The 26053-nt window shown below is 37.4% G+C and overlaps 1 protein-coding gene across 6 annotated transcripts in view; it reads right to left on the reverse strand.

The window, feature by feature from the left end:
• Window positions 1–4090: 4090 nt before the first annotated feature.
• The window catches only part of ZNF507 (zinc finger protein 507), a 47604-nt gene continuing 25641 nt past the window's right edge, over window positions 4091–26053 (reverse strand). For 3 of the 6 annotated variants that reach the window (XM_060131363.1, XM_060131365.1, XM_060131364.1), the window contains exons 6-8: window positions 8618–8752; window positions 7970–8481; window positions 4304–4386 (exon numbers count right to left, since the gene is read on the reverse strand). In XM_060131363.1, the coding sequence (XP_059987346.1) occupies window positions 8115–8481; window positions 8618–8752 (502 nt within the window). In that variant the 3' untranslated portion in view covers window positions 4304–4386; window positions 7970–8114. Of the gene's footprint in view, window positions 4387–7969; window positions 8482–8617; window positions 8753–26053 lie in introns of those variants that run through there. The other 3 variants (XM_060131366.1, XM_060131367.1, XM_060131368.1) reach the window with 3 other exon arrangements.

Raw genomic sequence — 26053 nt, forward strand, 5'->3', positions numbered from 1 at the left:
TAGGGCTGGACTGCAGGTATGCTTCAGAATTAGGATTGCTCTGCACCCGAGTCCTGCAGGTGAAACAGTCCTTGTGCGATGGTTAGAAGACTGAGTTCCGTGTGAGAGCTTTGCATGGTCAGAGCCAGGCCATTTCTCACCGTTTCCAAGAACTGTTACCTTTCCCTAATGGTCCAGTGCATGGCACTCAATCCTGTATAGTTAGCGGCTGATTATACTGAGCGTATACAATTTGAAATACCATTCTCTCTCCTTGGGCCTAAGTTTTGCCAATGCTGCCCGCTCATCAGCTGATTTAGGGAAAGGGCCATTTTCACATAGTCCTTAATGGCGGTTTATAGGTGTGAGAGAATGATTATATGAACTTAATGTGATGGTAACAGGGTAATGTTCTGACACTTTCTCCCAGGCTGTTGTCTTTTTAGATGTGACATGAATTGTATACAATATTCTAGGTACCAGGTTTGTCTTTTTTGGGTATATTTTAAGAGATACGATATTTTGTTGCGAGTATCCTTCCTCAAAACACAAAGCAGTATGGCTCTTAGAGTCCTTTCCAAGGCTGTAACACGTAGCTTTGATACCATGATTTATAAGGGCGTTTAATGCGTCCCTGCCCCCAGCACACACAGTGAGTGCTCAAACCATGATAGGAACCACTGTTTGAGCTCACAGATGGCCAGGCCTTTTATACACATGGTTGCTGATCTTCACAACAACCCTACAAGGTTTAAGTATTACCATCTGTTTTACTGATGCAGAAACTGAGGCTCAAAAAAAGGTTGAATGCCTTACTCAAGGTCACATGGCTTCGAACCAACACCAGCCAGAACTGTCAGAACTCAACTAGGTATCTTACAGACGATCTTCTCATTTAGTCCACATAACTCTCTGAGGTTGGTATTATAAAATCAATTTCACATTTCAGAAAATAGAAGACATAACTGAACTTACAAGAGGTTCAAAAAGGTAAAGCCAAACTATATTTCAAACCAGCTGAGGTAGCAAAATACCCACTCAGTGTGCAGCTGGCAGGCCGTCCACCACCCATGTCCTCCCCTTGCTTCAGATGGGACACAGTGACCGCTTTCCCGTTAGGAAGATCCACACTTTTTTCCTGTGATTACAAAGTGAGTTTTAAAAAGTGTCACATAGTACACTGGAGCCTCTTTATCAGCATTTGCACACGGAGCACAGGGGTGCTCCAGCTGGGCACAGATTCTGAAGGGCCTCATTTTTAGTTTTTTAACCTACAGGGTGATACCCTGCATGGATTCCAATCTTAGCATTATGGAAAGGCACGACCTCACCAGTTGTATTCTCATGCTTCATATGGAGAAGGGCTTGGAAAATGAAGATAACTTGGAAACCGCTGGTTTCCTACAATTATTTAATTATTCCAGCATAACTATTTTTTGTAGAATGTGAGCTGTAGAGATCAGAAATAAATACAGCTTATGATCTGAACTGTATCCTGCTGTACTTTTTCTCACTAGCCTGAAACAGAATTTTCTAACACCTTTTGTGGTTGGAAATACTAAGTTTAAACGGGATTGCAGATATAAACAAAAAAGAGCAAGATGTAGATTGATGTGTCTGTTTCAGTAAAATGCAGCCACATTATTGCTGAAGTATGGATACTAAAATTAATAAAATGACAAGTAGAAAAAACCCAGAAATCTGGAGATGTGCACTAAGCCTTTAAATAACATCAGGTACTAATAAAAGACCTGAAAAATGAATAACTTGTTTTATTTTGTTGAGGGTCTCTTCAGGTCATAATTTTCTATTGTGTACATATTTAAGATGACATACTTTATTAATAACTCAACATTTTACAATTACTGATACCAGTGGCAATGACATGGACAATTATTCTTAATTTTTCCTTTTAACAGAGGATAAAGCTGAGAAATTAGAAAGATAAAATAGTTAGGTCTATTTTATCAGCTCATGGTCAAGGATTCATTATTTTCTGATTTGTGTAAATATAACTCCGTCCACCTAACACATCATGTCCTTTTCAAGCCAAGGCCCCATCTACGTCAGCATTATCATGGAAGTATCTGTCTTACATTCAGTTTTGCAAACTGTTCCTGAATGGTGCCTTTACTCTCTGGATTAAGTGACACAACTGGTGTAAACGTGGTTGAGTTAGGAAACAAAACAACACCAACATCTTATGATTTTGTTCTATAATGGTAAGAATTTATATTAGATGCCTAAAATTAAACTTTTAATTCAAAGGAAGATCTACTAGAATCAACTTTCGCAAGGCAAACAATTTAAACAGGAATTACTCATACTGGGAAAAAAAATCGATAAAAACCAAGTATGTCATAATCTTACAAACACTTTATGGTCTAAATGAGAAAACTGGATGCAGTATATTAATGTACCACCAGAAAAATGAGGTCTACAGTCCCCCAACACAACACACAAACCAGATTTTGCTGCACATCTAGGACTCTGGAAATGGTTTAAGCACCTTACAGTCATTTGAATTCTAAGATATAAACCAAAACATACTATCTATTGTATGGCATCAATTAAAAACAGAAACTCACTCTGAGAATTTATAGGGCCAAAAATGTTCATTTTACATCTTTGCTGCTTGATTCGGAAGAATCTATGTAGGCGAATACTGTGACTTTTTCTTAATCTGCCAATTTAGTCAACAGTTCTACATCAAAGCCAACTACAACCGCCACCCAACCCCAGAATCTGATTTTAGACTCAGACAAGTTATTCATTATAAAGAGGTGTGTCTAAGACTTTTCTTTATATCCTGGATTATGCAAGTCAATGGTCACCGCAGTTGAGTGGATTAGCTGCCACGGTTACCTCCCAACTGCAGTTAGATATGCCGGTGGCATGACCACATCACAGAAAGGGTGAAGCAGAGAGGGTACCATCAGCACCATAAGGTTGTCAGGAGGAAAACAATACTTTTTAAAAGCGGCATTATTTATTATTTAATTATGTTGTTATTTTAAACAAATTGTGTTTGGCTTTAAGTAGTGGAGATGTTGAAATAGGTTAAGTCATAAATTATGGGTAGGGCTGTAGAAGAACAGGAGACGAAATAATATATTTATAAAATAATGCTATATAAGGCTTTCTTTATAAGAAGCTTTTTTTTCCTGGGAGCTTTAAAGCACAGATCATACCATTGTTCTAGGTCACAGGTCAGCAAACTCTATCAAACGATTTACTATTAAGCAGATAGTAAATAGTTTGGGCTTTGTGGTGCATACAGTCTTTGTAACAACTTCTCAGTGCTGCTGTTGTACCTCAAAAATAGCCATATACAGTATGTAAATGACTGGGTGTGGCTGTGTTCCAATAAAACTATTTACAAAAATGGATGGCAGGCCAGATTTGAAACAAGGGCTGTCAGTTTACTAATCCTTCTTCTATACCACCACTGTCCAACAGAAATACGATGTGAGCCACATATGCAATTTAAAATTTTATAGTAGCTACATAGAAAACCAGGTGAAATTAATTTTAATATTATTTAACCCAAAATATCCCAAATATCATTTCAACAACCAATATAAAATACATTAATGCGATACTTTTTTAAAAAATGATGTCTTCAGAACTGTTGTATATTATACACTTAGCATCCTAGTCATATTGCAAGTGCTCAACAGAGCCGCATGTGGCTGGTGGCTACCAAACTGCACATGTTCTGGATCTTTCATGCTGAGATTTCTACAACTGTCCAGAGGTTAGTGACGGTTTTGGGATTTGGCTCTTAAAAGATAGGACATAATTATGTTGCCCCTGGGGAGACAGGACAAGGGATTAAAGCTTTTGGGGAGAAATATTTGGCCTCAGACACTCGCAGCCGAGGTAGCCCAGGATTCTAGGGCACAAATGTGTAACTAGACCAATGATACAGTCAGATGATGTTAGCTTCACTTGCCAATGCAACGGATCAATGCAAGTGCAAAATGCTAACTGCCGTTAAGAGAGCTACTTTAGCAGTTTGAATACATCAGAATTTAAAGCGTATAAGGATGTGATTTGGAAGATAAAGTGAAGAACTGTGTAGCAAGGAGAAAAACTACAAAATTAGATTGAATTTTTTAAAAAAATTTTTTATTTATTTATTTTTGACTGTGTTGGGTCTTCATTGCTGTGCGTGGGCTTTCTCCAGTTGCAGTGAGCGGGGGCTACTCTTCGTTGTGGTTTGTGGGCTTCTCATAGCAGTGGCTTCTCTTGCTGTGGAGCACGGGCTCTAGGCACGGGCTCAGTAGTTGTGGCTCGTTGGCTTAGTTGCTCTGAGGCACGTGGGATCTTCCCGGACCAGGGGTTGAACCCATGTCCCCTGGATTGGCAGGTGGATTCGTAACCACTGCGCCACCAGGAGAGTTCCTAGATTGAATTTTTTAAAAGATTAAAACAATCTAAATGCTTTTTCAATTACCTTTGTGTAACAGAGTTTAATGCTAGTCATCAATAGTTTAACATGTTACCAAAGGGTAATCATAAGCCTTAGTTTAAGCCTGGGGAAGTTCTTAATTATTTAAATCCAAATTTCTAAGTGATTAAATCAACATTTCCAAAATAAGAATGGATATAACTTTTTGTTAATAAAACTTAGAGGCAAGTGTTTTTAACAAAAAATTTATTACCAAAATACAATATTAAAGTCAATACATGACAAACTTCTGTAAAGCAAAATAAATTATTCTAACATTGTACAGTATTTCCAAAGGTAGTTAAAGTAGCGCTAAGACCTTGCTTCACTGTTTGTTGAACAGATAAACTGTTCTACCGTGAAAATAATCCTAGAGTTTTAGGCATTAAGGCATGCAGCTTGATGTGCAGGATAATTTTACAAAATGCAAATCATCCTATTTTAATAAGATACAGTGTCAGAATTAACTGTAGTCTTTACATGTCAGTGTTCCAGAAATTTTTAGACTTTGGCTATAGAAGCAATGCCATAGTGTTACACAATACTTATTTCTTAAAAAAATACATGTATTCATGTCCATGAATATCAAACTCAAATCTCTATTAAATATATTTTATAGAATATTACTTAGAGCACCTTGCTGTACAATAAAAAAAGATTAAATAAGTGTCTATGAAAACTAAAAATATAATAAGTCTCAAAAGAGAAGCCTGCTTGTCTTTGTCAAGCCAAGTACACTGCAGGAAGATACAATGTAAACATAGGTGCCCACCATTTGCTTTGTGAGAAAAGACAAAGAAAATAATAACAAAGCCACTGATAGCTACCTCAAATAGATGAAAGATCTAGAATAAAGGCTTCAGTCAGTGTCACTACACTGCACTGGCTGGACACAGAACTTGAAGTCTACAGGTCAAGTGGAATATAGGCATAGTACTGTTAGAACACTGGGGATACCAACCATATTCTGGATTATTAGAGAAAGAGAGAAAATGATAGAGCCCTGAAAAAGTATTATTTATAATGATCAGAATGCATCATCTTCCTCCTCCCCACCTTTGCCTTATCCAGTAAGTGTTTTAAAAACTATTTTCACTGTCAAATCTTAGAATTGTAAGTGTTCAGAGGGGAAAACAAATACTGAGCATTACATGGCAAAAGATCTAGTACCAGTAAATGTTATTCCTATAAAGGAATTCTTGCTGATTATTTTAATATCTATTCTATAATTAAAATTGCATATTTAGTCTTCATCGTATTCAATTGTTCTTAGTGGGGAGGGTTAACTTAAGGCTTGCCTCAAAACCATAATGGGAAGGTACACAACATCCTTGGTATATGGTTCCTCCTATAGGCCAAGAGAAAGCTTTTGAAGATATTTTAGGCTGGGAGCAGATGAATATTTAAAGACTTTTGAACTTCTGGGTTAATTTTTTCCCATGAGCTAGGGAAATTTTAAATTCATGATTCCAAATGGCAAATTTAACAGTCAATGGAAGTAGTTTAAGGAAATGAAGAAAGTTAATTTAAAAATACACTGTTGAAATTTTGGGAATGTTTTTTGGTTACTAGTATTTTCCAAATGATTATATAAAATTAAAGCCAAGGAAAATTTATAAAACAAAAACTCTTCTAAGGTTGTTAATTTTCAGAATAATAGATTTTTATAAAGAAACACTGAGTCAGAGCTACCAGTAATGAAAAAACTAAGTGGGAACAATATAGTTAATAATGGAACCATTTAAAAGTTTATTTTTGAATTTGAAATGAAATATAACTTTTAATTCTGAAAACAGGAGAAAATGAGAAAACCCACTGCATGTGGATTTGCGGAATATAGTTTAGTATATATGAATTCATTTTCTCTTTTAAAAACCAGATACCAGAAATGGATTAACTTTCACAAATAAACTAAAGCTACGTAAATTAAAGAGTTGCAAAGTTACAATCAACTCTGTTTGTTCAAATATCATCATCAAATTAGATTTTAAAAAGCAAATCAACAAAACAAAACAAAACAAAAACACGCAAATCAGACAGTATTTCAGGTTACCTGGCCCCGCTTAAATAGTTCCTAATGCTATCTGAAAAATGTTAATTCATTCGATTCATACCTGGACTTTGGGAAGAGAATTCTTTTCCTAAAATGTGTCTACAGAGTATCCTATTCAAGAAATTCTGTTTTCGATGTTTTCTAAGCTTTATGAGAGGCACAGCCTCAGCTCTAGAAGATGTTAGAGTCAAGTTCATAAAGAGCACCGTGAAGACGGTGCACCGCGTGGTGCACCGGCCGCCTTTTGACTTGTAGGCAGAACTGACATTAACAGAACAATGCATACGTAAATGATCAGAACTACAAAAGCAAACCCCAAAAACCCTGCTCTCTTCACTCTTTGAAATACACTGTAATACAAATGTGTAATTAATGAGAAGATTACATCTATTTGATGGCAAGTTTTAGTTGGCTTCCCATGTGTCCTATTGCACACCAATAAAATACAATTTCCTGGATAGGAGAAACCCAAATAGTTTTTGTTTGTTATTAAACGTTTTATAAACAACCTGAATTTTTACTACATTTTAGCCACATTTGGTTGTATCTCTTATGCTAAGTATAACTAAATAGAAAGCTCCAGGAAGTAAAATCTCAATAGTAGTACTCATTTTAAGGGGCTTTTGAATTTCATTCCTCTTCCCACAAATGATTTTTATTTAACAGTTCAACCTACTTCCAAGGTCTGATAAGCAAATGCAATTTTTCCTACTTTGTTGTTTTTAGACAACAAGCTTGGTCTAGTTTAGAAGAGTGGATAAGAAGGCCTATGTAACTATTGAGAAGCTGCAGTGTTCCATCAACACTCTGAAAAGAACCTCTGAGAAGTGCACTGTGCTCAACCAGTCACCATTTTTATGAACCTTGAGATTTGGTTTGAGGCTGGTAGGAATTCACCTCTTTCCTCCTTTGCCCACAAGACATTCACTGTAAATTTAAGACAATAATTTCCTGTGTAAACGCCTGTTTACAATCTAGATTTGGATTTAGAGGTCTCTCTTCTTTTTTCTTTCTAAAGAGTAAAGTAATATATCTCAGATTGAGTATATGATTTGTTCCTATCAATCTGGCTAAAGATTTAGGTTGATCATCTCAAAGCCCTGTAATGATCTTTTCCTTCCTTTGTTGATACCAAAAAACCCTCAGACACGTGCCTCCCATTTCTCACAAGAGGGTTGTCATTCATGTCAAAATTGAGAATGAAGAAAATTAAGCTCTGCTTAAGATTGTGACACTTTCATAACAGTAAGTTTTAGAATAGTTCCTGAAAAGCCCTTTCTTAACTCTTTTGCTTGCATTTCTACACTATAACAAGCTTTTAATAATAAATACACTTAAAACTAACAGGTAACAGAGGGTTATTATAAGAGTACATCTTTGCTGCCTCAACCCACTTCTCCTCACTCAAAATGCTTAAATATTATCACCCCTTATCCATTTGGAATTCCTTTTATTACATTACAAATTTCGTTCCAAAGTCACACCTGTCATTTCTTCAAAAATCACACCAACTATTTCTTCCGTGCCTAGTAAGTTACTGGACAGCACAAAGGGCAAACTGTGGTTTAAAGGATTCCTCTTCTGCTGTTTTCCTCTTCTGCTGTTTTCCTCTTCAGATAACTATTCCACCTAATTTGTGTTTAGAGTTGTGTTGTGGTCCTTATTTAGGATGATGTTTACAATTTCACCCTCATGCTCCTTCATATGATCCAAAAGATTTTCTTTGCTGGTAGACTCAAAACCACAAATACAACAACAGAAGAGTAAAACGCAATACTCCACGCCAGGAGGGGCCAGACTGGAGTTTTTTTCTAAACTATATGAGGTATTACTTGTAGGGTTTAGTTTCTCATTCTCGTTGGTACCTACGACTTCACTGGGAGCCTGGGAAATCAGCTCTGAGGATGACACCAAATTTTCTGAACTTCCAGTGAGAGAATCGGCTCCTTCTTCACTGCTGTTTAACACAGTCTTTCCGGAGGATTTGCCCTGAACTCTTAAAAACATAAGAAAACACATCAAACCTTGAGTTGGTTATAATGCAGACTAGTAGACTTAATCCTAACTTTATATATAATGCATATATAATTATAAACAATAACCTATTTATATATAACAGTAAGATCAAATACCTGCCACTTTGTGAAATTGCATCATTAATAGCCTTGTTTACTTGTTCATAGTTATAATTTTGGTCACTGGCATGCTTCCACATATGAGACTTCAAAGAAGGAGGATGGCTGCATACATACCCACACAAAGAGCATCTGAAAGATAGATATGAAGTACATCAGATGATCCCATATCATTTTTAGTAATTACAATGATTCTGTAACAATTATTAAATTTATTCTCCTGAAGACTTATTAGATATCACATTTCACTGAATCTAAGATGCCACTGATTATAAGAGACATACTGATTTCAGAGGCTAAAATGTCCTAGGGTGGATATCTCAGCATCAATGAAATAAAGTATTTTACATTATAAAGAATTTATAAGAATCAGGACAACATCCCAAATTACTTTAGCTATTACAGTATTTGGAAAGATTTCTAATATAGTAATATGAAAAATCTTTGCTCTATATTATTTAACAACACCCACATACACAAATACGCAAAATCAGTACTCTATACCGCTCTATTTCTTAAGAAAGCAGGAAAGAATTAAGTAATTTTCAACATGAACTCTGTGCTTACTTACAGATTCACAGAAAATGTAAGTAGTCCTGAAATGCTTCAACAATTTAGATTTCATAAGTAAAACAAATAATTAATAATCTTAAAGTTTCTATTCAAAATAATAGTTGTTTCACATAATTGGGTATCCTTTGTAAAATCTGAACTGAATGAAGTAGTTAAAAAAAAGTAACGGACTATTTTTCAGAGCATGTTTAAGGTTTACTCACTCTCTCCCCTGCATACAGTTCCTCCTATTATTAACATCTTGCATCAGTGTGGAATATTTGTTACACTTGATGAAACAATATTGATATATTATTAACTAGAGTCTACAGTTTACATTAAGGGCTCACTGTGTTGTACACTTCTATGTATGTTAATAAATGCATTATGCCATGAATCTATCATTATAATATCATGCTGAATAATTTCCCAACCCTAAATATCCTCTGTGCTCCACCTATTCATCCCTCTCTTCCCCCAATCCCTGGGAATCACTGATTCTTTTACTGTCTCCATAGTTTTGCCTTTTCTAGAATGTCACATAATAGTTGGAATCATACAGTATATAGCCTTTTCAGACTGGTTTCTTTCCCTTTTCCATTCACATTTAAAGTTCCTCCATGTCTTTTCATGGCTTGAGAGCTCTTTTTTCTCCCTCCTATCGCTAATTAATATTACATTGTATGTATGTACTGGTTTGTTTATCCATTTCTCTACTGAAGGACATCTTCTAGCTGCTTCTAAGTTTTGGCAATTATGAATAAAGCTTCTATTAAACATTTATGTGTGGTTTTCGTGTGAGTGTAAGTTTTCATCATTTAGGTAAATACATAAGAGCAGAATTATGTTTATCTTTTTAGGAAAATGAAAACGTACTTTTAAAAAGACATTTTTATTAAATATTTAATTACAAACTTAACAAAAATCAGGTAACTTACCTGAACTCTTCTTCACAACAAGACAGTCAGCAGAGGGGCAAAAGAACCACTTTGGGATATGCCAGAGAATTCTGTTCTTTTGTTTGTTTGTTTGTTTTGGTGGGGGTGGGGGGCACACCACGAAGCATATGGGATCTTAGTTCCCCCACCAGGGATTGAACCTGTGCCCCCTGCAGTGGAAGCATGGAGTCTTCACTGCTGGACGTCACAAAAGTCCCAGAACATTCTGTTCTTAGCAAGGTCTATTCTCAGGAGAAATCATTTAACCAGAGCCTAACCTACTGGAGTTTTATCAGAGCATATCTGACTGGAGGGAAGGAAATACCCAACTCCAGCCCACTCCAGCTATCTTGTCTACCAAGGGTTGGGGAGGGAGGGGATTGCAAAGTACAGTTCACAGCCCAGAGACACAGGCTTACTAAAAAACTGAGACCTAGTTATGGACTACAGAACATTTCCTCTCCCCCCACTTTTAACAACCACATTTCTAAAGGCCTATCTACAGCAGTACCTTTTACCCAGTACACCATGCCTGACTATCAAGAAAAAATTACAAGACATACTAAAAGGCAAAAACCAAAGCTGAAGAGACACAGCAAACAAAGAAACAAGAGTCAGATATAGCAGGATGATGGAATTATCAGACTGGTGATTTAAAACAATTGCAATTAATATCCTAAGAACTCCAATGAATAAAATACACAGCCTGGGAAAACAGATGAGCAATGAAAGCAGAGAGATGGAAATTCTAAGAAAGAACCAAAAAGAAATCAAAAGAGACCAGAACCAAAAAGAGATAAAAAATACATAACAGAAATGAAGAGTGCCTATCATGGGGCCTATTAGTGAACTGGATACATCTGAGGAAAGAATCTCTAAGCTTGAGGATATCTCAATAGATAGAAACCTCCAAGACTAGAAAGCAAACAAAAAAAACGACTGGAAAAAACAGAAAAGAATATACAACCAAAAAAGGGACAATTACAAAAGGTGTAACCTATGTGTAATGGGAATACTAGAAGAAGAAAGGAACAGAAGAAATACTTTAAACAATAATGACTAGATTCCACATGCAGGACACAATTAAGAGTCTGCACGCTGCAACAAGGAGCCCACATGCTGCAACTAACACCTGGCACAACCAAATAAATAAATACATAAATAAAACAGCAGAAATAAAGACCACCTCAAACAAAAATTGAAATTTGTTGCTAATAGATCTGTCTTGTAAGTAATGTTAAAGAAGTTCTTTAGAGAGAAGGTAAATGATATAGATCAAGAAACTAGGGGACTTCCTTGGTGGCGCAGTGGTTAAGAATCCGCCTGCCAATGCAGGGGACATGGGTTTGATCTCTGGTCCAGGAAGATCCCACATGCCACAGAGCAACTAAGCCCGTGAGCCACAACTACTGAAGCCCGCACACCTCCAGCCCATGCTCGGCAACGGAGAAGCCACTGCAACGAGAAGCCCACATACTGCAACGAAGAGCGGCCCCCACTCGCACAACTAGTGAAGGTCCGCACGCAGCAATGAAGACCCAACGCAGCCAAAAATAAATAAACAAATTAATTAATTAGAAAAAAAGAAACTTGGATCCACACAAAGGAAAAACATCAGATAAGGTATAAGAAGAATAAAATAAAAGCTTTTATTTATATTTATTAATAGTTTATTTTAACATCTTTATTGGAGTATAATTGTTTTACAATGGTATGTTAGTTTCTGCTTTATACCAAATTGAATCAGCTATACATATACATATATGCCTGTATCTCTTCCCTCTTGCATCTCCCTCCCTTCCACCCTCCCTATCCCACCCCTCTAGGTGGTCACAAAGCACGGAGCTGATCTCCCTGTGCTATGTGGCTGCTTCGCACTAGCTATCTTACATTTGGTAGTGTATATATGTCCATGCCACTCTCTCACTTTGTCCCAGCTTACCCTTCCCCCTCCCCGTGTCCTCAAGTCCATTCTCTAGTAGGTCTGCATCTTTACTGCCATCCTGGCCCTAGGTTCTTCATGACCATTATTTATTTATTTCTTAAAGATTCCATATATATGTGTTAGCATATGGTCTTTGTTTTTCTCTTTCAGACTTACTTCACTTTGTAAGACAGACTCTAGGTCCATCCACCTCACTACAAATAACGCAATTTCGTTTCTTTTTATGACTAATATTCCACTGCATATATGTGCCACATCTTCTTTATCCATTCATCTGTCGATGGACACTTAGGCTGGTTCCATGTCCTGACTATTGTAAACAGAGCTGCAATGAACACTGTGGTACATGACTCTTTTTGAATTATGGTTTCCTCAGGGTATATGTCCAGTAGTGGGATTGCTGGGTCATACGGTAATTCTATTTTTAGTTTTTTAAGGAACCTCCATACTGTTCTCCATAGTGGCTGTATCAATTTACATTCCCACCAACACTGCAAGAGGGTGCCTTTTTCTCTACACCCTCTCCAGCATTTACTGTTTGTAGACTTTTTGATGATGGCCATTCTGACTGGTGTGAGGTGATACCTCAATGTAGTTTTGATTTGCATTTCTCTGATGATTAGTGATGTTGAGCATTCTTTCATGTGTTTGTTGGCAATGTGTATATCTTCTCTGGAGAAATGTCTATTTCAGTCTTCTGCCCATTTTTTTGATTGGGTTGTTTGTTTTTGTGATGTTGAGTTGCACGAGCTGCTTGTAAATTTTGGAGATTAATCCCTTGTCAGTTGCTTCATTTGCAAATATTTTCTCCCATTCTGAGGGTTGTCTTTTGTCTTGCTTATAGTTTTCTTTGCTGTGCAAAAACTTTGAAGTTTCATTAGGTCCCATTTGTTTTTGTTTTTATTTCCATTTCTCTAAGAGGTGGGTCAAGAAGGATCTTGCTGTGATTTATGTCATAGGGTGTTCTGCCTATATTTTCCTCTAAGAGTTTGATAGTGTCTGGCCTTACCTTTAGGTCTTTAATCCAGTTTGAGTTTATTTTTGTGTATGGTGTTAGGGAGTGTTCTAATTTCATTCTTTCACATGTAGCTGTCCAGTTTTCCCAGCACCACTTATTAAAGAGGCTGTCTTTTCTCCATTGTATATTCTTGCCTCCTTTATCAAAGATAAGGTGACCATATGTGCATGGGTTTATCTCTGGGCTTTCTATCCTCTTCCATTGATCTATATTTCTGTTTTGGTGCCAGTACCATACTGTCTCGATTACTGTAGCTTTGTAGTATAGTCTGAAGTCAGGGAGCCTGATTCCTCCAGCTCCATTTTTCTTTCTCAAGATTGCTTTGGCAATTCAGGATCTTTTGTGTTTCCATACAAATTGTGAATTTTTTTGTCCTAGTTCTGTGAATAATGCCAGTGGTAGTCTGAGAGGGACTGCATTGAATCTGTAGATTAATTTGGGTAGTATAGTCATTTTCACAATGTTGATTCTTCCAATCCAAGATCATGGTATACCTCTCCACCTACTGGTATCATCTTTAATTTCTTTCATCAGTGTCTTATAGTTTTCTGCATCCAGGTCTTTTGTCTCCTTTGGTAGGTTTATTCCTAGGTATTTCATTCTTTTTGTTGCAGTGGTAAATGGGAGTGTTTCCTTAATTTCACTTTCAGATTTTTCATCATTAGTGTATAGGAATGCAAGAGATTTCTGCACATTAATTTTGTATCCTGCTACTTTACCAAATGCACTGATTAGCTCTAGTAGTTTTCTGGTAGCATCTTTAGGATTGTCTATGTATAGTATCATGTCATCTGCAAATGGTGACTGCTTTACTTCTTTTCTGATTTGCATTGCTTTTATTTCTTTTTCTCCTCTGCCTGCTGTGGCTAAAACTTCCAAAACAATGTTGAATAACAGTGGTGAGAGTGGGCAACCTTGTCTTGTTCCTGATCTTAGTGGAAATGCTTTCAGTTTTTCACCACTGAGGACGATGTTGGCTATGGGTTTATCGTATATGGCATTTATTATGCTGAGGTAAGTTCCCTCTATGCCTACTCTCTGGAGGGTTTTTATCATAAATGGGTGTTGAATTTTGTCGGAAGCTTTTTCTGCATCTATTGAGATGATCATATGGTTTTTATTCTTCAATTTGTTAATATGGTGTATCACATTGATTGATTTGAGTATACTGAAGAATTCTTGCATTCTTGGGATAAACCCCACTTGATCATGGTGTAGGGTCCTTTTAATGTGCTGTTGGATTCTCTTTGCTAGTATTGTTGAGGATTTTTGCATCTATGTTCATCAGTGATATTGGCCTGTAGTTTTCTTTCTTTGTGACATCCTTGTCTGGTTTTGCTATCAGGGTGATGGTGGCCTCGTAGAGTGAGTTTGGGAGTGTTCCTCCCTCTGCTATATTTTGGAAGAGTTTGAGAAGGATAGGTGTAAGCTCTTCTCTAAATGTTTGATAGAATTCGCCTGTGAAGCCATCTGGTCCCGGGCTTTGGTTTGTTGGAAGATTTTTAATCACAGTTTCAATTTCAGTGCTTGTGATTGGCCTGTTTATATTTTCTATTTCTTCCTGATTCAGTCTTGGAAGGTTGTGCTTTTCTAAGAATTTGTCCATTTCTTCTAGGTTGTCCATTTTATTGGCATATAGTTGCTTGTAGTAATCTCTCATGATCCTTTGTATTTCTGCAGTGTCAGTTTTTACTTCTCCATTTTCATTTCTAATTCTATTGATCTGAGTCTTCTCCCTTTTTTTCTTGCTGAGTCTGGCTAATGGTTTATCAATTTTGTTTATCTTCTCAAAGAACCAGCGTTTAGTTTTATTGATCTTTGCTACTGTTTCCTTCATTTCTTTTTCATTTATTTCTGATCTGATATTTATGATTTCTTTCCTTCTGTTAACTTTGGGGTTTTTTTGTTCTTCTTTCTCTAATTGCTTTAGGTGTAAGGATAGGTTGTTTATTTGAGATGTTTCTTGTTTTTTAAGGTAGGATTGTATTGCTGTAAACTTCCCTCTTAGGACTGCTTTTGCTGCATCCCATAGGTTTTGGGTTGTTGTGTCTCCATTGTCATTTGTTTATAGGTATTTTTTGATTTCCTCTTTGATCTCTTCAGTGATCTCTTGGTTATTACGTAGTGTATTATTTAGCCTCCGTGTATCTGTATTGTTCGTATTGCTTACAGATTTTTTTCCTGTAATTGATATCCAGTCTCATAGCATTGTGACCGGAAAAGATACTTGATACGATTTCAATTTTCTTAAATTTACCAAGGCTTGATTTGTGACCCAAGATATGATCTATCTTGGAGAATGTTCCACGAGCACTTGAGAAGAAAGTATATTCTGTTGTTTTTGGATTGAATGTCCTATAAATATTAATTAAGTCCATCTTGTTTAATGTATCATTTAAAGCTTGTGTTTCCTTATTTACTTTCATTTTGGATGATCTGTCCATTGGTGAAAGTGGGCTGTTAGAGTCCCCTACTACTGACTGTGTTACTGTCGATTTCCCCTTTTATGGCTCTTAGCATTTGCCTTATGTATTGAGGTGCTCCTATGTTGGGTGCATAAATGTTTACAATTGTTGTATCTTCTTCATGGATTGATCCCTTGATCATTATGTAGTGTCCTTCTTTGTCTCCTGTAATAGTCTTTGTTTTAAAGTCTATTTTGTCTGATATGAGAAGTGCTCCTCCAGCTTTCTTTTTTTTTTGCGGTTCACGGGCCTCTCACTGTTGTGGCCTCTCCCATTGCGGAGCACAGGCTACAGACGCGCAGGCTTAGAGGCCATGGCTCACGGGCCTAGCCGCTCCGCGGCCTGTGAGATCTTCCCGGACCGGGCCACGAACCTCTGTCCCCTGCATTGGCAGGCGGACTCTCAACCACTGCGTCACCAGGGAAGCCCCTCCAGCTTTGATTTCCATTTGCATGGAATATCTTTTTCCATCTCCTCACTTTCAGTCTGCATGTTTCCCTAGGTCTGAAGTGGGTCTCTTGTAGACAGCATATATACGGGTCTTGTTTTTGTATCCATTCAGCCAGTCTGTGTCTTTTGACTGGAGCATTTAATCCATTTACATTTAAGCTAATTATCAATATGTATGTTCCTATTACCATTTTCTTAATTGTTTTGGGTTTGTTATTGTAGGTCTTTTCCTTCTCTTGTGTTTCCTACCTAGAGAAGTTCCTTTAGTATTTGCTGTAAAGTTGGTTTGGTGGTGCTGAATTCTTAGCTTTGGTTGTCTGTAAAGGTTTTCATTTCTCCGTCAAATCTAAATGAGATCCTTGCTGGGTAGAATAATCTTGGTTGTAAGTTTTTTTCCCTTTCATCACTTTAAATATGTTCTGCCACTCCCTTCTAGCTTGCAGAGTTTCTGCTGAAAGATCAGCTGTTAACCTTATGGGGATTCCCTTGTATGTTATTTGTTGTTTTTCCCTTGCTGCTTTTAATATTTTTTCTTTGTGTTTAATTTTTGATAGTTTGACTAATATGTGTCTTGGCGTGTTTCTCCTTGGATTTATCCTGTATGGGACTCTGTGCTTCCTGGACTTGATTAACTATTTCCTTTCCCATATTAAGGAAGTTTTCAACTATAATCTCTTCAAATATTTTCTCAGTCCCTTTCTTCTCTTCTTTTTCTGGGACCCCTATAATTCAAATGTTGGTGCATTTAATGTTGTCCCAGAGGTTTCTGAGACTGTCCTCAGTTCCTTTCATTCTTTTTTCCTTATTCTGCTCTGCAGTAGTTATTTCCACTATTTTATCTTCCAGGTCACTTATCCGTTCTTCTGCCTCAGTTATTCTGCTACTGATGCCTTCTAGAGAATTTTTAATTTAATTTATTGCGCTGTTCATCATTGTTTGTTTGCTCTTTAGTTCTTCTAGGTCCTAGTTAAACGTTTCTTGTATTTTCTCCATTGTATTTCCAAGATTTTGGATCATCTTTACTATCATTATTCTGAATTCTTTTTGAGGTAGACTATTTCCTCTTCATTTGTTAGGTCTGGTGGGTTTTTACCTTGCTCCTTCATCTGCTGTGTGTTTCTCCATCTTCTCATTTTGCTTAACTTACTGTGTTTGGGGTCTCCTTTTCGCAGGCTTCAGGTTCGTAGTTCCCGTTGTTTTTGGAGTCTGCCCCCAGTGGCTAAGGTTGGTTCAGTGGGTTGTGTAGGCTTCCTGGTGGAAGGGACTAGTGCCTGTGTTCTGGTGGATGAGGCTGGATCTTGTCTTTCTGGTGGGCAGGTCTGTGTCTGGTGGTGTGTTTTGGGGTGTCTGTAACCTTATTATGATTTTAGGGAACCTCTCTGCTAATGGGTGGGGCTGTGTTCCTGTCTTGCTGGTTGTTTGGCATAAGGTATCCAGCACTGTAGCTTGCTGGTCGCTGAGTAGAGCTGGGTCTTGGCGTTGAGATGGAGATCTCTGGGAGATTTTCGCCGGCTGACATCATGTGGAGCTGGGAGGTCTCTGGTGGACCAATGTCCTGAACTTGGCTCTCCTGCCTCAGAGGCACAGCCCTGACACCTGGCCGGAGCACCAAGACCCTGTCATCCACACGGCTCAGAATAAAAGGGAGAAAAAAAAGAATAAAATAAAATAAAATAGTTATTAAAATAAAAAATAATTAAAAATTTAAAAATAAGAAAAATGAAAGAAAGAGGAGAGCAACCAAACCAAAAAACAAATTCACCAATGATAACAAGCAGTAAAAAGTATAAAACAAACAAACAAACAAAAAAACTGGACAGACAGAACCATACGACAAATAGTAAAAGCAAAGCTATACAGACAAAATCACATACAGAAGCATACACATACACACTCACAGAAAGAGAAAAAGGGAAAAAAAAATATATCATTGCTCCCAAAGTCCACTGCCTCAATTTGGGATGATTCGTTGTCTATTCAGGTATTCCACAGATGCCGGGTATATCAAATTGATTGTGGAGATTTAATCCGCTGCTCCTAAGGCTGCTGGGAGAGATTTCCCTTTCTCTTCTTTGTTTGCACAGCTCCTGGGGTTCCGCTTTCGATTTGGCCCCGTCTCTGTGTGTAGGTCACCTGAGGGCATCTGTTCCCGCTCAGAGAGGATGGGGTTAAAGGAGCAGCTGATTTGGGGGTTCTGGCTCACTCAGGCTGGGGGGAGAGAGGGGTATGGAGTACAGGGCGAGCCTGTGGCAGCAGAGGCCAGCCTGACGTTGCAACAGCCTGAGGCACCAGGTGTTCTCCTGGGGAAGTTGTCCCTGGATCATGGGACCCTGGCAGCAGCAGGCTGCAACAGCCTCCCGGGAGGGGAGGTGTGGATAGTGACCTGTGCTTGCACGCAGGCTTCTTGGTGGCTGCAGCGGCAGCTTTACTGTCTCATGCCCGTCTCTGGGGTCCGCGCTGATAGCCACAGCTCGCCCCCGTCTCGAGCTCGTTTAAGTGGCGCTCCTAATCCCCTCTCGTCGCGCACCAGGAAACAAAGAGGCAAGAAAGTCTCTTGCCTCTTCGACAGCTCCAGACCTTTTCCCAGACTCCCTTCTGGCTAGCTGTGGCGCACCAGCCCCCTTCAGGCTGTGTTCACGCAGCCAATCCCAGTCCTCTCCCTGGGATCCGACCTCTGAAGCCGGAGCCTCAGCTCACAGCCCCCACCCATCCTGGCGGGTGAGCAGACAAGCCTCTCGGGCTGTTGAGAGCTGGCCAGCACTGATCCTCTGTGTGGGAATGTTTCTGCTTTGCCCTCCGCACCCGCTGCTGTGCTCTCCTCCGTGGCTCTGAAGCTTCCTGCGTCTGCCACCCACAGTCTCTGCCTGCGAAGGGGATTCCTAGTGTGTGGAAACCTTTCCTCCTTCACAGCTCCCTCACACTGTGCAGGTCCCATCCCTATTCTTTTGTCTCTGTTTTTTCCTTTTCCTTTTCCTTTTACTCTACCCAGGTACGTGGGGAGTTTCTTGCCTTTTGGGAGGTCTGAGGTCGTCTGCCAGTGTTCAGTAGGTGTTCTCTAGGGGTTGTTCCACATGTAGATGTATTTCTGATGTATTTGTGGGGAGGAAGGTGATCTCCCATCTTACTCTTCTGTCATCTTGAAGCTCCTCTCTCGCATTTCTTTCATATTTTTTTTTAAATGTGGGCCATTTTTAAAGTCTTTATTGAATTTGTTACAATATTGCTTCTGTTTTATGTTTTGGTTTTTTAGCCAGGAGGCATGTGGGATCTTAGCTCCCCAACCAGGGATTGAACCCGCACCCCTTGCATTGGAAGGTGAAGTCTTAACCACCGGACCACCAGGGAAGTCCTTATTTTTAATTGATCTGAGAGATAACAGTTTGTTCAAAATAATAATGGCAACAATGTATCCGATTATGTATGCTTATGTATGATTATGTATGTGCGCACGCACATACACGCTTATGTATAAGTGAAATGAATGAAAGAAGTGATGCAAGGGATGGAAGAGAAGAATTAGGTTATTTTATTATAATGTACCTGGACTACCCATGAAGCCAGTATATTGTTACTTGAAGGTGGATTTTGATTAGCTTTAAATGTATGTGCCAAATGCTAGGGAAACCATTAATAAAAAGTAAAAAATGAAGTATACCTGATATGCTAAGAAAGGAGAGAATGGAATCATATAACATTCTCAGTGAAAACCACAAAAGGCAGAAAAAGAGTAAAAAAAAAAAATAGAACAAAGAACAACAGAAAACAAATAGAAAACAGTAATAAATATGGTAGCTATAAATTCAACTATCAATCATCATTTTAAACGTCAATGGTCTTAATACACCAATTAAAAGATGGAGATTGTCAGAGTGAATAAAGAACAAGACACAACTATATGTTGTCTATAAGAAACCCACTTTATAAAGACACGTTATCAATGAAAAGTAAATGGACTGACATAGATATGCCAAATTAACACTCTTCAAAAGAAAGCAGGAATAGCTATATTCATTTCAGACAGAGCAGACTTGAGAGTAAGGGAAGTTATCAGGGGAAAAAAGGTGCATTACATAATGACAAAGGGGTCATTTCTCCAAGAAGGCATAATGATCCTTAGCATGAATGTGTCTAACAACAGAGTGTAAAAATATGTAAGGCAAAAAACTGACAAAACTGCAAGGAGAAATAAATGAACTACTATTGTATTTGGAGTAGTAAACACCCCTCTATCAGGAATGGACAGATCCAGCAGGCAGAAAAATCAGTAAGGACATAGCTGAACTCACCCCCATCAATCAGTTGGATATAATAGACATCTACAGACTACTTCATTCAACAACAGCAAAATACACATTCTTCTCAAACACACATGAAATATTCACCAAGATAGACCTCATTCTGGGCCAAAAAACACACCTTAACAGATTTAAAAGAATAGAAATCATGTAGTGTTTGCTCTCAGACCAAAATGAAACTAGAAATCCATAACGGAAGGATAATTGGAGAATCTCAAAATATTTGGAGGTTAAACAACACACTTATACATAACACATGGGTCAAGGAAGAAATCACACAAAAAAATTTACAATATTTTAAACTAATGAAAATACAACTTATCCAAATGTGTGGGATGCAGTAAAAGCAGTACTTTTCTCTCTTCTTGGAGAGAAATTTATAGCATTAAATGCATGTATTAGAAAAGAAGATCTAAAATCAATCATCTAAGTCTCCACTTTGGTAAACTAGAAAAAAAGAGCAAATTAAATCCTAAGTCAGTAGAAGAAAAGAAATAATAAAAATTAGAGCAGAAATCAATGAAATTGAAATCAGGAAATCAATAGAGAATATCAACAAAATCAAAATCTGGTTCTTTGAAAAGAACAATAAAATCAATAAGCCAGAAAGTAAACAGGATACTTAAGAAAAAAGAGGGACAAAAATTACTAGTACCAGAAATGAAAGTGGGGACATCACTATAAACCCCACAGACACTAAAAGGATAATCAAGGAATAATATGAACAAGTCTGCACCCACGAATTTGATAACCTACATGAAATGGACCAATTCCTTGAAAGACACAATCTGCCAAAACTCACACAAGAAAAAACAGACAATCTGAAGAGGGCTGTATCTATTAAAGAAATTGAATCAGGTCCAAAACAGGAAGTTCCAGATCCAGATGGGTTCCCTGGTGAAATCTACCAGACATTTAGGAATAAATTATACCAATTCTCTACAATTTCTTTCAGAATATAGGAGCAGAGGGAATACTTCCTAACTCATTCTATGAGGCCAGGATTACTCTAATACCAAAACTACACAAAGACATTACAAGAAAAAAAAGAAAAACCTATAGCCCAATAGCTTTCATGAGCATAGATGCAAAATCCTTAACAAAATATCAGTAAATTGAATCCAACAATTCATAAAAAGAATTATATACCATAACCAAGTGTAATTTATCCCAGGTATGCTGGTTCAACATTTGAAAATCAATCAACATAAATCATCACATTAACAGGTAAAGAAAAAACATACTAAACACATCAACAGAAGCAGAAAAAGCATCTGACAAAATCCAACACTCGTTCATGATAGAAACTCTCAGCAAACTAGGAACAGAGGGGAATTTCCTCAAATGGACAAAGAATATCTGCAGTAAATCTATAGGTAACATCATACTTGATAAGAAACTAGAAGCTTTCCTGGTAAGTTCAGGAACGAAGCACAGATGTCCTCCCTCACCATTCCTTTTCAACATCATAACTGAAGTCTTAGCTAAATATATATACACTTTTTTGTTCACAGATGATATGACTGTCTATGCAGAAAATCTGAAAGAATACACCAAAACACTCCTGGAACTAATAAGCGATTATAGCAAGGTTGCAGGACACAAGCTTAATATACAGAAGTCAATTGCTTTCCTATATTCCAGCCATGAACAAGTGGTATTTGAAATTAAAACATAATACCATTTACATTAGCAGTCCTGAAAACGAAGTACTTGGGTATAAAACTAATAAAATATGTACAACGTCTATATGAGGAAAACTACAAAACCCTGATAAATCAAAGAACTATAAATGTGGAGAGATTCTATATTCATGGATAGGAAGACTTAATAATATTGTCAAGATGTCAGTTCTTCCCAACTTGATCTATAGATTCAATACGATTCCAATAAAAATCCCAGCAAGTTATTTTGTGGATACTGACAAACCGATTCTAAAGTTTATATGGATAGGCAAAAGATTCAGAATAGCCAACACAATATTGAAGGAGAAGGACAAAGTTGAAGGTGTGACTCTACACATCCATGGGATCAGTAAAAGATCAGTGGTCACCAGGGTTTGGGCCACTGAGGGGGAATGAATAGGTGGGATTCAGGGGATTTTTAGGGCAGTGAAACTACTCTGTATGATACTATAATACTGTAATGGTGGATACAGGTCATTATAAATTTGTTCAAATGCATATAGTGTACAGCACCAAGAGTGAACCCTAATATAAACTACAGACTTAGGATGATAATGATGTGTCAATATTGGCTCATCAATTCTAACAAATGGCCTACTCTGGTGGGGAATGCTGATAATGGGGGAGGTTATGGATGTGGGGCAGAGAGTATATAGGAAATCTTTGTACTTCTGCTCAATACTGCAATGAACCTAAATTGCCTCTAAAAAATAGCCTATTAAAAAGAGTTGACAGTTGGGACTTCCCTGGCGGTCCAGTGGTTAAGACTCCACGCTTCCACTGCAGGGTTTGATCCCTGGTCAGGGAACTAAGATCCTGCATGCCACGTGGTGTGGCCAAAAAAAAAAAAAAGTCATTGAGAACACAGCCCATAAGCTGTGATGTTTGCACCAGTATATGTTCATTCTTTTAGGAAACAGAGAAAGAAGAAAAAGAAATGAGATAACCAATTTTTTTTTTCTAAAGGCCTACCATTCCAGTGGCTGAAGTCAATAGAGTAGCCAGCTTCTTTGTATTTAAATTAGCTTGAACCTTTAAAAGTTCCAGAGTTAAAAAAGGCTTTCAAAGTCTTTTTATGAAGTTAGAATAACACTGATACTAAAATTTGGCAAGGGCAACAGAAAAAAGAAAACTACACATCAATCTCACTTATGACTACCAATGCAGATACAAAATGCTGGCAAACAGAATCTTCCAGTACATTAAAACAATAATAATACCATGAAGAAGGGACACTTATTTTAGGAATACAGAGAATTTAATATTAGGAAAAGTATTATTATAATTCACTATTTGAAAGGATCAGAAGAGAAAAGTCATATTTTCACTGTTGTCACTGAAAGTTAATCTAAAGAAATTCAGTATCCATCTTAACAAAACGTTTTATTATGGAAATCTTCAAGCAAAAAACTAAAGTAGGAAAGAATAATGAATCTCCACCACCCTGCTCCAATAATTATCGACATTCTGCCAGTCTTGTTTCATGTATTCCCCCAACTTAAATTTCCCTGATTTTTGCAGAAATGTGTTACTTGAATGAGGATCCAAACAAGATCTACACAGCTGTCCCTGGGTGTCTGCAGGGAACTGGTTCCAAGACCTCCCACAGATACCGAAATCTGAGATGCTCAAGTCCCTCATATAAAATGGTGTAGTACTATATTGCATTTGGTTGGCATATATCTTAAGTCTCTTTTAATCTGTAATAATTCTTCTTCCTTTCCCCCATCCCCCTCATGCCATTCATATGTTGAAGAAACCAGGTCATCTGCCTTCTAGAATTTCTCATTATGAACTGCACTAATTACTTTCTGTTAGTGTTATGTTCCTGTATTCCCCCCAGTTTTTGTAAACTGGTAGTGAGATCTAGAAAAGGGTTCTAAACCTTAGCACTTGACATTGGGCTAGATAATTCTTTATTGTGGGGGCTGCTCTGGGCATTGTAGGATGTTTTTAGCAGCATCACTGGCTACTAGCACCTTCTCTCCCTGTTGCGACAACCAATAATGTCTCCAGACACTGCCAAATGTCTCACCTGGTGAGAACTACTGATGTAGAGGTTTCATTAGATTCAGGGTTAGTTTTTTTCACTTCTATTTTTTTTTTGCAAATATACTTCATGGGTACAGCTGTGTTCCCTACCACATTTTAGGAGGTACTTGGATCAGGCTGACAACAGTTAAACCCAGTTAACACTCAATAAAATTTCTCACCAAAATACAGTAGGTGAATAATTCTACAAATTATCTATCTATCTTCAAAAATATATCTCTTTCAACCCCAAAACTAGTATAAAGTTTAATGAGGAAACACCAGAATCATTCCCATTAAGCCCAAGAACAAAATAAGGATGGTCACTATCCCCACTATTACTTAAGTGTTGTGGAGCTACTAGTCAGTACAATTAGGTAATAAAAGAAGAGGTACAAATATCATAAAAGAAAGGTTGAGAAAATTATTTGCAGATAATACAATTATATACCTGGCAATCCAACAGGAATTAAAAACTTTTACAAGTATTAAGATAATTCAATAAGCATGTAAAGCTAACATCCTGTATAGATCAACAGCTTTCCCAAGTAACAATACTGAAAGCTAGGAAAGGAAGAAAAAGATCCAAGTTATAAGAGCAATGGAAAAAAAAAAAATACATAGGAATAAGCCTAGCAATAAGTATGTGTGTATGTGTGTGCTTGTGTGTATGTAGGCAGTCCTTGCTGTGTATGGTTCTGATATGCATGGATTTTGGTTACTATGGCTTAAATGAGTCTCCTAACAACACTGTTCAAATTTCATAGTACATTAACTGTGAGTAACTGTAGAGTACAAACTTCACCGGAACTCTTTGGTCCACTATGAAAACAAAGGTGCTTTATGATCAGTGACTAATTATGTCGTTTCTTTCAAAGTCTGTCAGTGATTAGCCACTCACTTCTATTAATTCACTCACAGACAGCAAAGTATGTAGTTACGTTGCCTCCTTGTATCCCAGTGATAAACCCATGTAACATTTTACAAAAATGGATAATCCAAAAGAGAGAACTGGCCAACAAAATGGAAGTACATAGAGCAAGAAACAGAAAAGTGGTAACACTGGAAGTAAAATTAGACTCAAATGTAAATGGAGTTAGAGAACAAATAGCTGACCACAGGAATGCTGACACTGCCACCACTGAAGAAACTCGGGATATGCAGCCAGAGATCTCCATGAAGATGAACTTAACGACATAAATAAGGAAAGTTATTCCCCAGGGAGGTTATGCCAGTGAAAAATTTCATATTACAGAAACTCTCGGAGATGTTTCATGATATTTAAAGAGCAAAGGATAAAATGTCTTTGAAAGTTGATCCATACTTAGAAAGGAGTATGACAACTGGCCAATGCACAGAAAAGCTGCTCACCCCATGCTGTAAGGCCTACAATGAGAAGGCAAGCACCGCGCAAACTACTCTTGAGAAGTTTCTTACAAGAAATAAAACACTTTAATTCTCAATGTTTCTAAGTTTTAAGTTACAGTGTACTAGGTTAATATTACTTTTAGTATTTTTAATTTCCCTATATAACTGACAGAAAAGAGTTTTTAATGTTTTAAGAAAAATGTTTAAAGGTAATCGAACAATTGTAATTTTCACCATTAATTAAGATGGCTTTGCATGGTTCCAGCTTGCACGGTCATTTTTAAAGTCCCATGCTATTGCACAAACCGAGGACTATCTGTGTACTTAATACACACATATATGTGTGTGTGGATATACACACAGGCAAAACAGGAAATGTACACAATAATATACATGGAAAAAACTTTAAAGGGACAGAATAGATGACCTGAAAAAATGGAAAAGCCCATACCTTGTTTGTATAAAGTTGTTAATTCTTTCTAAATTAATCTAGAAGCTTAACATGATCCCAATACAAACAGCAACAGAATTATTTTAAGAGGAAACTATGACAAGCTGATTCTAAAGTTCATCTGTGCACATATGTATTACCCAATCAAAACCTCAAACAAGAAACTGAACTACCCACAAAATCCACGTACTTAACTTCATTTCCTTATCAGCATTTGTCCCACAGAATTTGTAAT

The sequence above is a fragment of the Lagenorhynchus albirostris genome, chromosome 19, assembly GCF_949774975.1.
Source record: "Lagenorhynchus albirostris chromosome 19, mLagAlb1.1, whole genome shotgun sequence".
Lineage (NCBI taxonomy): Eukaryota > Metazoa > Chordata > Mammalia > Artiodactyla > Delphinidae > Lagenorhynchus > Lagenorhynchus albirostris.